The sequence below is a fragment of the Macrosteles quadrilineatus genome, unplaced genomic scaffold (assembly GCF_028750875.1).
Source record: "Macrosteles quadrilineatus isolate MER2022 unplaced genomic scaffold, UCM_ALF_1.0 Scaffold_9__3_contigs__length_116548681, whole genome shotgun sequence".
NCBI lineage: Eukaryota > Metazoa > Arthropoda > Insecta > Hemiptera > Cicadellidae > Macrosteles > Macrosteles quadrilineatus.
This window is the reverse complement of record NW_026542602.1, coordinates 62,041,283-62,054,634: the sequence shown is the minus strand read 5'-3', so window position 1 is coordinate 62,054,634 and position 13,352 is coordinate 62,041,283. Positions and strand designations below refer to the sequence as shown.

Below are 13,352 nucleotides of genomic sequence, written 5' to 3'. Positions count from 1 at the left end.
TAGAAAGAAAGAAAGAAAAAATGGTCACAATTCTCTTACTTTTAGTTCGACATATTTTTTAATATAACTTAGTAACACTGCCATAACGTCAAAGTTAATTTTTCCATGTTAAAGTTTACGCCAGTTTGAATATGAAAAAGAACTTGAAAAAAAGTTCAGTTGAGCCACTGATAGTTTTGGGATGCGGAACCAACTGGGCGTACTTTACGCAAATATGGGTGAAGGATGAGTGTAGACTCAAAGATTCCTCATGTAGCTTACTGTCTAAGGCCAGCCGATTTTAGCAAGAAACTTATAAACGCTTAATTCTCAAGAACAGTAGGGTCCAGTTTCGATCTATCAATGCTTCTGACTTTCCCGGGATTGAACTAGCAGCCTTTTGATTACCAAACACTCGTCAATAAAACCCAGCTACACAAAAACAATATGAATGACTAAAACCCATCTCCTTGCAATGACATAAGAGATCAGCTGATCCAATAATGGGTCCAGCTCAGCTGACGAATGTAAATAATCATCAATGGCCTCTGTTTCCCACGTTGAAGATAATTGGTGGGAGATCGGGCACGATACTTCTTCGAAACTGGTGAGTGAGATCACGCACGAGAAAACTGGACCTATTGGACCGTCGTGTGTGTGCGTGTGTGTGTCGTGTATGTGTCGTGTATGTGTGGTGTGTGGTGACCTAGAGGAAACACTGGTTCGAGCTCCACGTTATTTTTGTCATTGAAATATTTCTACTCTACTGATGGTTTCACTGGGCTCTCCATAATGATTTTGATGCATAGATAATAACTATAGTTTTTCGTTGGGAAAGAAATACATGGTAAACTCACTTGAACATTTGTGTATAGGTTCACTTGAGCAATTATCAATCACTGATATGGGGACGCTACCTAGGTGCGTATCTAACCCAAATATGAGTGAGATGAGTGTAGAATGGTGTGACATGATCTGTGTAGCGTTGTTACTAAGATCAGCTGTTTCATTAGCCAGGATAATTTATTTATAGCCCAATGATTAGGAATATATCTGGGTAAGTTTGAACCATCAAAAAGCTACTGACTTATATCATGATCGAACCGGTGACCTCTTGATTGTTAGGTGAGCGCTCACCCAGCCAATGTTACCATCCCCGTCTGGTGTTACCTCAAATAGATGTAGTGCAAGCTAGGTGTTACCTTTAAAGAGTTACACATGAAAGTTAGTGATTCAGCAGGGTGTCATACATGCACACACCCACCCACAAAATGTCTTGCTAGTCATTCTTGTATTGTTATAGCTAACTTAAAGTCTGTTGTTAAAGCTAATGCATAGTTTATCATTTGTTATCGTTATCACCATAGTCCATTTTGTTGGTATTGCTGCTATCGTTGCTTGTTACTGTTTTTGTTCATCATTTGTTACCATTATTACTAAGTACAGTACAGTATATATGTTGATATTTAATTGTTAGCTAATAATATTATTGTTATCTCTGCCAACTTGTTAATTTTGTTTAGTCAAAACTGTATTAAATGGAGAAACCGTTGGGATGAATAAATGAATAAATTAACTTCATATATATATATATATATATACCTGTGATCGTTATACCAGAAAGACATGCATTGGAAACGCAAAATGAAAGTCAATACCATAGCCTCACAGTTGCCTTTCACAGATGGAAAGGAAGCAAGCATTTCAGTTAATCTCTTAGCAATGTTTTTTTTTAATTTCTAAACTAGTTGGTTACTTTTTAATGTGTTGATTTTTAATTCTAAATGGCTAATTACAATTTATTTTTACAGATTTTTTGACGACCACACAGTTTTGCGTGCAGTCCCACTCGACTGCGGTCTGGTGTTGGGTGGAAGTGTGGGTGGTCCGGGTTATTTTGCAGCCAGATTGGCGAATGTCGCCAGGTATGGATTTTGTCGCGAGTCTGCGCGTGTCGCAATGTCACCACGGTCGCAATGACACTCGCTCCCCATTGGTCCAAGTCCCGGCCAATGAGAAGTGTCACCTGCGTCGAGTCGACTGTGTCCCCATTGGTCACCTGGCCCCCTTTGTCGCATTGGTCGTGGCGCGTCCAACGGTCTTGCGAAAAATAGTTACGGAATATAATAAGTTGCTGTTTTACACCTTAGGGGGATGTTGGAAACCGACAAGACAAGATAAACGTAAAATTGTCGTGTTTTACGTCTCGTTCACACGTTGTCTGTGCTGAACAACATTAAAAATTACTTTGCAAGCCAGCAAGCCCCCACTCGAGAAAGATAACACAGCATCCTATCCTGCTTCAAAATTATCTTACACATTAAACACTTCATCCGCGTCTATATATTTACTAGTTTCTCACAGTCCGTATGTAAATTCTCACTACCTATAATCAACGCTGGTCCATGCACCTGTAGTTCACCTGCGTTTATTGGCTTAATTCAATTACTAACTGGGCTCCGGTAATGGTAACAGGAAACGCCGACGCCGTGGACCCAGAACAAAAGGGAGCCCTTTATTAGCCGAGGCTGTAATTTGGTATCATCGGTCGCATTATCGCGGCCGGATCGCGACGGGTCACGGTTTTTACATAAAACAACTCCAGTGGCCCACAGTCTTTATGTTTATTATAATTCCCGGCAATTGTACGTCTGCAGTCGCAAGTGGGAATTAAGTGTTTTGGGCTCGATAATCTACGGACACGGTAGCGCCACAAAAAACCCTTTCGAAACAGACAATGTGAACGTTTATTAAGGCGGACGCAGATTATTCAAATTGCCGGCTGCTGTTGGTAAGCACGATTGGCGGCCATCGTCACGTGATCGGTAACCTGTCCTTAGTCTTTCTGGAGTTGAGTAGAAACGTTGATTTCCCATTACACTGAGGACAGGCAGTGGGAAGCTCTTTGAACCTACTTGCTATGTGAACATTACTGTAGGCCGGTGTGCAGGCAAAGAACTAAGAAGTTAATGAAATCTTGGTGATGAACTTATATTTAGGTAAAAGTGTGACTAATGACTCACAAGCTAGCACTTTAAATTAGTCGAACATTTTACACCACCTGAAGATACCCTCAGGGAGTCAGTAGCCAATGCTGACGAATGGTCAATCAAAAGTAAAATGATGTCAAAGTCATCATTAAGGTGGTACAGCGTACACTCAGTTTATCGATTTGGAGGGCAAAACAGTTCGATTCCAACATCATGATTACAGAATGTAGGCTTGCTCATAAGCCAATGACCAGGTTTATCAAGCTACAAAATTGAAACTTGGTACTATCAACATTTTTTTTCAAATCCCGTGACAGTTTCATCATCAATATTAACGGGGCATATTCAAAATCTACTAATTTGGAAACGCTGTCAACGAGGCTAGCTTAATTTCAGTTTTCTCCATTCTTAAAGAATTATTTCAAGTAAGTGATATCTTATAATACCATTACAGCGCACCTATTTCGAGGCTGGACTACTTTCAATCGTTTGATTTCATATAGGCGATTTCAAACAAGGCAACGTAATGCAACGCAGCATCAAAGACTCAAGACGTTTTTGAACAGACTAAACTAAATGCGCACTCGGTAAATAAGCTATTTAAATCATGTTTCACATTTATTTCGTACCGTACTCGTACAACCATCTTGTTTAGCCAAACATGAAATACAAGAAGAAGATTCGCTTGAGGACCCAAATGACGAAGTTGGATTTGCGATCCCTCCACTTGAGTTTGTCTGTGGTCAACACTTCTTTGCTGCACTGTTCTTCCCATGCCTCCTTCGAATACATAAGCCCACGTTGCTTCATTACTTCAATGAAATTAAACAGGCCGCAAGACTTTTTCTTGCAAACATTTTTCAATGACAGCTGCTTGAAATTCTTCAACGGCAGTGGGGTCAATGGTGAGTAGAGGTAGGCCTGCAACACATTGTCGTGTTGACTTTAGGAAATACTAATGATTACATGAGTCATGTAGTAGGCCTACTAGCGATTAATCTGATAAAATATATCACTTGGTATTGTTTGCCATTTAAATTCTGTAATTTCACGGGGAATTTCCCCTAGAGAAGAAAGCTGCTTTTTAGTTTTCTACTGGCTTTGGAAAGTTTGCTTCTTCTCATTTTAGATTGATTTGGATCAATGGATTAACTCATTCATTTGGCTAGATTAACTTTATACATATGCATTAGCCAAGTCAACTTTACTAGGACTAACTATCAACTAACATGTTAAATGTAAATTTAAAGTACAATTCATGAAGGCTGTCCGTCAGCGAGAAATGCGCGGACATTGTAGTAGCCCGTACCCGCGAGAAATGACTTCAAGCGTATTTTAAGCAGAATATAAACGTAATGTGAGTATAGAATGAAATATTCTTTAGCTTCTAGGGAGTCTAAGATGAGTTTTTCTATTATTCAGGATAATTCTAAAGCCCACCCTTATGAAAAAGTTTATATATGGCCATATAAAATTTTTTTTATCTGGTTATATTTGGTTTTGGACCAAATATAACCAGATATGATCATATATGGAATCCCCCATATATGGAAATTTTTTAATAAAAAATATATAAATAAATAAAAAAAATTACAATTAAACATATTTTCACATTAAATCTTATAAACTATGCATTAAAACCATAATAAAAAATTTTAATTTGAAAATTTCAAAACAAAATTTTCAAGTAGCCGACTGGGATTTGAACCCGGGACTCCAGCGTGGGAGTCCACCCCTTTGACCACTACACCACAACCTCTTCATACCAGATGTCTTTACAAAACCCATTACGAATAAGAGAAGCTGTATTTGGTCTCGTAAAACAAGATTTTCTTAGACATTTTATGTCATTTGAAGAATTTTATTATTAATATAGCCTAACTACGTGACATAGATATTTGCAGCTGTTTGATAGCAAAGGTACAATAAATTAATTATTAATATAATATTCTCTTTATTTAGGCCTACTACACTTACAATTTTAAAATTATACGTCAGTTTTAAGATTTTGTTGCGTTATAGTAAAATTGTACAATAGATGTATGTACAGGATTTTGTCATCTGGGTTCAAATCTGGATACTTTATTACTTTACTACTAATTACTTTAAATGAGAAATGCCTATATTATCTGCCCCCCACTGTACCACATTTCAACTCAATCAGTTCAGTAGTTTGTGCTTCCGAGAGCAACAAGAAAATACACAAACTCACAAACTTTAAGATTTATAGTATTATATATATTATAAGAAGTGTTTGGGAGTCCAGTTACAAAATCCAAATGTGGCAACTATTCCTTATAATAATTCCAGTTATTGTCAAAAACTCATTTATACATGAGCATAAATGGAAAATTATTATTCCGTATATGAGTAATTTAATTCCATACCTGGGAGTCATATATGGCCATATAAAGACCATGATTCCATATATGGAGGATATTTATGGCCATATATGGGCAATAATTTCATATATAGAAAACATGTATGGCCATATATGGACAATCATTTCATATATAGAAAACATGTATGGCCATATATGGCCAATAATTCCATATATAGACTACATATATGACCATATATGGACACCACCATATATGGATACAACCACATCTGGCCATATCTGCTTCCATATATGTCCATAAAAAAACATATATGGCTTTATGAAACCATATATGGAATTTTGATATGGCCATATATGGCCAGAAATTACTTTTTTATAGGGGCAACAATAATCAATAGTTTCGAACCATCAAAAAACAAAAATACTATCCTGAACTCGGAGAACCTTTAAATAGGCCTACTCAATTCCTAATTTTCTATTACTCTTACCTTGATTTTGCTTTCGCTGTCGATTTCTATAATCAGCGTGTCACCAGGTTTTGCGATGAATTCAGTGTCTTCCACCAACGCCCACATCAACGCTCCTACCGTCAGATCGTGTGAGCCATGAAGATGAATACTAGCGCATTTGTTGGCAGTCTTACGGTCTTCGCCTCTTTTCCTTTCCAACACCAATCGCTTGCATTTCTCTTCAGCATGCACCGCCTCCAGCGCTATCTGGTTTAACAGCGGGCCTGAAAAAGTTGAAGTTGTAGACTACATATATATAATATCTGGAATGATATTGTAAGATGTGTTGTACTCTCAACTTATGGTGTACCCATAAAATGAGTGATCAACAAAAAGGATTACTGTCAAAATATATCTTTCAAGAATATAGAAGACCGGTTGAAGTTAATTCGGGCGAGTGAAAATTTTTCACCGAACTATAACTTGTGGGATACGATCAAGAAAATTTCAGTTAACGATGAAACTTGGAATTAAGGTTCTCCAATCTTGACAAGGAAATATTTCAATGACCACTTTAAAAGGGACTAGTTTCTGGGAGGGCAACAGGCTAAAATGGATTAAACTTGTTACAAAGTACCAGTATAGTACTGAAGAATGGAATCTCCGTTGTCCGTTTTTCCGTGCATTCTCATCCACAGTCTGTATTGAGCGATATCGGTCAAAGATTCCAGCATTGGAGCTACCCAAACAGGCACTTTCTTTCCGTTGAAATACTGAAAAACAAAAACATCAAGGATAGTATATTTGAAAGTGTTTGTTTTCTTATACATTTTATTAGGTCTTGTTAAGTGACCACTTTGGCGATGTTGGGTTGAATGAGAACAACACAAATAAAATATTACTTTTCTTTAGAAAAATCTCCCAATGTGCTTCTATACTGTTTTGTGATTAACTTGGTTTGAAATGTTTGCTAAACCCAAAGATACGTATTAGCATTGACTCTTTTTCAAAGAAAGGCCTTTTACTCAGTCTCACTAACTACTGAACTTAGAGCTAGTTATTTTTCGAGACATAAATATTCGTACGTTATTGAGAACTTTTCTGTGATACAAATTCACAACCCCTTGATCTTAATTTGTTTTTTGAAGCAGAGGCAATGGTAAAAAAAAACCACCATTCACGCAGTAGTCTTCTTTTAAAAACACTTTGATGAATCTACTAGAGTGATATCGCATTTCTAATGATGCATATTCCTAAAATGTCTGCTTATTCTACTTGAAGAGAATAAACACACACCGTCATTTCATAAGCGTCCCACACGTTGAAAAACTCATCCAGTGTTTTGATAGGTGTGGCAGGTACTTTATTCAACGACATCAGTTTGTTGAGGGCCTTGATAAGACGTGATTTGCCGTACGACAGTTTCTTCATCTCTTCTTTTATTATTTCATTTTTGATGAGAGTGTAACGTCTGCAGCTTTTGTGGCCCTCGACGTCGTCAAAAATCTGAAACGTGAATTTCAAGGTTGAAAATCAAAAGTTATCCTATTACATTCAACTTAAATTATTGTATGGTTGAAAGACCTATGACCTATGTAATTAAAAGGTAAGCCAGTGTACTCACCCAATTTATAATCGTTGTTCTTTACAGTCATGTTTCATACAAAGATTTCAAATTGTAACAAATACCAGTTTTTTGAGGTCCGTGGACCTGAGAAGAAAATGAGAGAAGACCACGAGCTGAAGAAGGTTTGGGAGTGCGAGTGGGTGTATGTGATTCGAAGGACCATTGTTTGTAACAGTATGTAAAAAATATAGCTTAATTTATAAAGATGTAAAATTTAAACCTTTAGAGTCCAACCCTAAAGTATATGTCGCGCTGCGTAGGACGGGGTACCTTGAAAAGTTTCTGCAATTTTTTTGGGAAAAAAATGCTATAACCTTTGAATAGTCTTCTTCAGCAGGAGTGGATGACATCTCATCAAGAATCATGAAATTCTGCGAGAAGGAACTTCTCACTCCCTTAGCTGCCCTGATCAACAATTCACTAGCTCAAGGTGTGTTTCCATCAAAGATGAAAATCTCTAAAGTCTACCCACTCTACAAAAAAGGAAATAAGGATGAAATCAAGAACTATAGGCCGATTTCACTCGTCTCTACATTCTCTAAAGTCTTGGAGAGAGTTGTGTTGAATAGACTTCGGGATCATCTTCATCAAAATGACATCAAGCTCAGCGAGCAGCATGGATTCATCCCAGGTCGCTCAACAGTGACTGCTCTCGGGGAAATTATTGAGCACATCATTGACAACTTGGATGCTGGAAACACAACCATTAGCACCTACCTTGACCTAAGCAAAGCATTCGACTGCCTTGACCACAGCTTGATACTGAGCAAGCTGGAACTTCTCGGCATTGCAGGAACAGCAATCAACTGGTTTTCAAGTTACTTAAGCGGCCGAGCACAGATCGTGGAGCTGAGACAAACCATCGATGGAACAACAACAGCAGTTCAATCCAAACCGCTAAAAATAAATAGAGGTGTTCCACAAGGCTCGGTCTTGGGACCGGTGCTTTTCGCCTTGTTTATGGCTGATTTCCCAAGCCATGTTAATACGTTCTGTAAAGCGGTAATGTTTGCTGACGACACCGTCCTGTTGACCTGCAAGAAGACAGCAGAAGAATTAGAAGTGGATAGTTTCATCGCCCTAAACCTGGCTCAGGACTACTGTGATAACAATGATTTGGTCTTCAACGAAGATAAAACTACCCAGCTCATCATAGGAAGACTACAAAACCAAGTCTCTGGCCCTCCTAACATCCAAACTTGCACTTTTACCAAGCATTTGGGAGTCGTTTTAGACCAAAAACTTACTTGGAATCAACACGTTGACGCACTCTGCCTAAAACTAAGCTCTGCGAAATTTGCTTTAAGGAGGGTTCGATCCGTCAGTACCTCCGAAACTATACGAACATGCTACCATGCTTTGTTTGAATCCCACCTCAAGTACGGGATCATCTTTTGGGGTGGATCATCACAAGAAAACCTGGATCGAGTTTTGGTGCTCCAGAAAGAAGCAATGCGAATAATGGTCGGTCTTCAACCAAGAGAAAGCTGCAGAGAAACCTTCCGTAGCTTACGCATACTCACCGCAGTCTCGATCTACATCTTGGAGGCAATTTCCTACACAATTAAGGTCTCTTCGTCGAAGCATGTTGCCTTCCACAGTTATGATACGAGGCACAACGAGGACTTCCATCTGCCCTCCCACAGAACATCACTCTTCTCGAAGAAGCCTTCGTATGCTGGAGCGAGGTTCTTCAACCTTCTTCCCCAGATTGTCAAAGAGGGCTCACCTACAACGTTGAGAAGGCGAATTCGGAATTGGCTTGCTGACTACCCAATCTACAGCCTTGAGGAGTTTACGGCCCGTGCAAGACCCCATCTACGGTTACACTAAAAATCTTCTCATGTAAAAAAAAAAAAAAAATGTATTGACACCATTCTGTGCTTGATGCTCATGAATAAAGTACTCTGTATTCTGTATTCTGTATTCTGTAATAGCAGCCCTCATTAACATTTCTTGCATGCTGTAGTAGATTGTTTTTAATTTTATATTTTTTTAGATTATCGTTTATTTAAACTGCCGATATATCGAAAGTTCGTCTTTTTAGCAAAAAATACTAACTGCCGAAAAATCCGAAGTTGGTCTCCTTAGGCTTAAGTCATATGAATTTTGTTAATTTACCTCAATCTTTGATTCTTCTACTTTTATGTAACTTAATCTTTTTTAAATATCATACAAATCTCTTATTTAGTGTTTCCACCCTTAGTAAGTTTTCTTTTTCATAATTTATCCTCATCAATAATACTTTTAGTTACACCTTAGCAGTCTTATATCTCTTTCACTCTTTTACCTTTCTAGTACAGCCAAGCGAGTGTAACTTTATTTCAAGAGGGGCATGGGACTCTAATTGATTGAAGAGCTCACTTCCCCACTTATAATATCTTAACCCGCCTAAGTAAAACTTAATAAATAATGTACTATTCTGTTCTTGTGAGTAAGATGGTTTCAACCGATGATTTCACCTGTGTGGGATCTTCAGGGGTCTTGTGATTCCTTAGTCTTACCACTAACTATACAGTATATATCTACAGAAATAGTTGCACATAAGTGGTTACAAGTATTGTGGTCGGGTTGATCGCACAAGAACCCAGCGACGAAGGCAAATCTAATATTAAAAGTTCTTAAAACTGGGACAGCAAAAAATATAGTAAAACTCAAACCTCGTAATTGTCAGCTTCAAACACTTTCATTTCTTCCTCCTTAACCCAGGTTTTCGTTATATCCTTTACGTTATCTGGCGTCGGGTACATCCCTTCTACCACTCGCACGGCAGACTGCTTTGCCCTGGGACTTTTGGTAGCAGTTACTTCAACGTAGTCCTTGTGGAACTCCGGGATCAGACGTTTGTACCTGGTCTTCAGACTGCGTCCAACCCGTTCCATCAGCTTTTTGCCGAGCTGAAATGAAAGTAGAAATTTCTAGCATCAACTAATTCCAGGGGTACAATTCCGGCAACCCTATCAACTGAAGTTTTTTTGGGATTTTAGGATGTATGGCATTAGTGGGGGCAAATACACAAAAAGATTTCAATACATTTCGTTCAACACATACAGGTTATGCAATTGTGAACTGTTAGGAATTCAATTATTATTATTAGGAATTACATCGCACATAAAAAAACAAGCTGTGAATGAATATCCTTACCAGATTTTTTAAAGTCGAGAATCTATTACAATATATAAGACATACTAAGGAACAAAACCTCAATAAAAGTTAATGAAAAAATAAATTGTTCACAAATGTAACTACTTATACAAATACAACACTAAATTGTACACTGACTGGGTTCATGTATCTTCAAAAGTGATGAGTTAACAGTTTTTTGACAGTTTTTTTGCAATAAGTCAACTCGCGGTTTGGGGGGAAATCAGGGGAAAATGTAGTAATAAAAGTAATATATGTTTTTACGCTGCCTCTATATAATCTGCCTCTATCCAATTGAACTTGGTTGGGAGCTGGTCTAGTGATACACTTCGTTCCCTGAGGTCCTGGGTTCTAATACCACCAATCAAAAATGGATTTGAAAGTGACAATGAAGTGAATTTCTATGCCTACTCTGTAATTGTGCGAAACAACCTAGAGCTAGAATATATCTTCCTAGGACGTGAAAGTAAGAAAGAAATTTTGTTATTTTTATTTTTACATTGTAAATAATTCAGTACCTGAGTTAGCTGTTGTTTTCCATCCGGCCATTGATGTGCGTATTCATCTTCTGAAGGATAAATGTCGGCACTGAACGGACTTCTTATTCCGTGTCTAAAAATCTGAAAGTAAAGGATTGTTGTAGCTATCAGCTATACAGTATGTCAAAGACAAATTCGAAAAAAAACAATAAAGATACTAGTACCTACTCATGTTTTTAGTGACAATTTCGGACACTAGAAGGATGTTTTAAGATTAAATGTATGATTTGGTGCTCGGTCGATCACCTTACTTGAGGCTTTATTTACTAAAATTTATTTTATATAGTACAATACCCTCTTTTTAACCTCAAGCTGATCTGTGTTGTTAGAGACCTTGGCTGCGCTAATGACGATTGATATGTACCATAAAGATATACTGTATTGTATTACTGGCGCTTTGTTTTGGTACCATAAAACATTTCCAATTTATAAGAGTCACATATTTTATTTTATATACGGTATGTTTCTTGTCAAATAACAAGAAACAAACCATGAGAACAAAAAATTCTCTAGACAAGCCGGACGAAAATGACCTTAAAATTGTTTCTATCTTACAATGCTGGTAATTTCAGGTGTAATCGTGTCTACATAGAAAATCCCAATCTTTAGAAGTAACTACAAACTATTTGCTATTGAATTAGGCCAACAGTACGGTCTGAATTACAGTATGGTACACGAGAGTCTGAAGTTGAGGGAGGAGCCTATTTACCACATGACTACGAAAATATTGTTAAGGATATTTTAATTATCGTTGAATTTTAGGGTGATGTGGCAACGTCGCGCTAGTCCAGTCTTTCTATTGGCTGCCGCTAACTGCAGACTCTCGTGGCCCCTGTAGTGCAACAGCTGTTTCAGTAGGACGGGTACGCGACGTTGCCACTTCTGTCTCGCCGCGCCCTGTCAGAGGAGGCCATGGTACTATCTTAAAACCCCCGAGAAAAACTTAGGTATATAAAACCCTTACGATAAATGCATATTGCAGATCATCCGGTGCTTTTCCCAAGTAGTCAAGATGTGCGTTGTCCAGAGCTGGCAACTTAGGTAAGAATTCCTTTTGGTGGGAAGCTCTGGCGAGAAGACAAACTAAAACAAGAGCTGAAACACAATGCAGATATCAAAAGTTTCTTCAATTGATATATTTTAGGGCGTCTGAACTAACCCAGCTCTCCATGTTTGGAAACAGGAACACTAAGAAACAATATACACGGTGCAATTAGTCTGGGCAGCAGAGTGATTATAGTGCTCACCTTCAAATATGAAAGCCACTGGTTCGATTCTGAGAGATCTTTACCAGATCTATCAATTAATTATGCTAAATAAGAAAAAGGTTGAGACCAGGGTTTGGACCGTTACCTTGCAAAAAAACTTTAAAAAGTCAACTGGTATTTTCGTATACATATTGTTTATTTATTGACGGAAAACTCAATTTTTGCATGTTCATACAAAGATGGCAAAACGCTACATTTCAGACTTAATACATGTCATACATGGAGATAAGAACTGACAAAAAATGACTTACATAAATTTTTTTCGATATCATACTACAATCAACAAGAATATATAACAATGATTCATATATTTATAACAATATATATTTTTATATACGTTTTATATTTAGATAACACCTAAATAAATTAATAAGTTCAAAATCACTCTCAGCGTACTTAACAATTAATAAACACAAAATAAATTACCATATTTTATTGTTATAAATAAACCTAACGTATTTTTTTATATACAAATTATTCTCTAAGATTTTAAAATCATATTAGAAAAACGAACCCCGTTCAACCCAGTAGGTTTAGAAATATTAACTGCCTTTAAGCTATGTCATGTTAAAAACTTATAAGCAAGAAAGAGATTCTGCAAGTTGAGTAAAATACCCACTATTCAATGAATAATCTATAGACGAAATTCTTGTAAATTAAACAAATAGATTGAGTTTTTTAAATTTTTACTCACTCAGTTTGGCGTACATGCTAGCGGAGCTCTGCGTATTCTGGTCATGCAGATGTTTTACAGTAATTTACCCATCCGTCATACAGTTTAGTGCCAATTAATTCGTTGAAAAATTGTGTAGCTGGCAGTTTGTGTTCATTCCACGTGTACAAAACGACTAAGAGATGTGAATGTCGAAACTTTCACAAAAACTATCTGTTATACAGCTTAAAAACTTATGTTTAGAAAATGCAAACACTATACTCTAGCTCAACTAATATTTGTTTGAAATGTAAAATTAAAAGTTGCATCTACTAGTTCATCGGTAAAGCAATTCGTTCATAA

At 37.2% G+C, this 13,352-nt stretch overlaps 1 protein-coding gene across 1 annotated transcript; it reads right to left on the bottom strand.

Moving 5' to 3' along the window:
• Positions 1-3,574: 3,574 nt before the first annotated feature.
• On the bottom strand, positions 3,575-13,119 carry LOC129002879 (prostatic acid phosphatase-like). Its single transcript, XM_054430989.1, has 8 exons — positions 13,032-13,119; positions 12,034-12,164; positions 11,049-11,150; positions 10,047-10,283; positions 7,056-7,265; positions 6,397-6,532; positions 5,799-6,043; positions 3,575-3,890 (listed from the first exon to the last, which is right to left on the bottom strand). Exons 1-8 carry the CDS (start codon positions 13,045-13,047, stop codon positions 3,621-3,623), a joined length of 1,347 nt encoding a protein of 448 aa, XP_054286964.1. The 5' UTR covers positions 13,048-13,119; the 3' UTR covers positions 3,575-3,620.
• Between the last annotated feature and the right edge of the window lie 233 nt (positions 13,120-13,352).

Bases quoted from the DNA above. Each gene is read 5' to 3' on its own strand.
- LOC129002879 (XM_054430989.1), bottom strand. The intron at 10,284-11,048 runs GTACTGAATTAT...CTTTCATTTCAG, and splicing joins GAAAACAACAGCTAACTCAG to CTCGGCAAAAAGCTGATGGA. The intron at 6,044-6,396 runs GTACTTTGTAAC...CAACTTTTTCAG, and splicing joins CATTCTTCAGTACTATACTG to GCCCGCTGTTAAACCAGATA.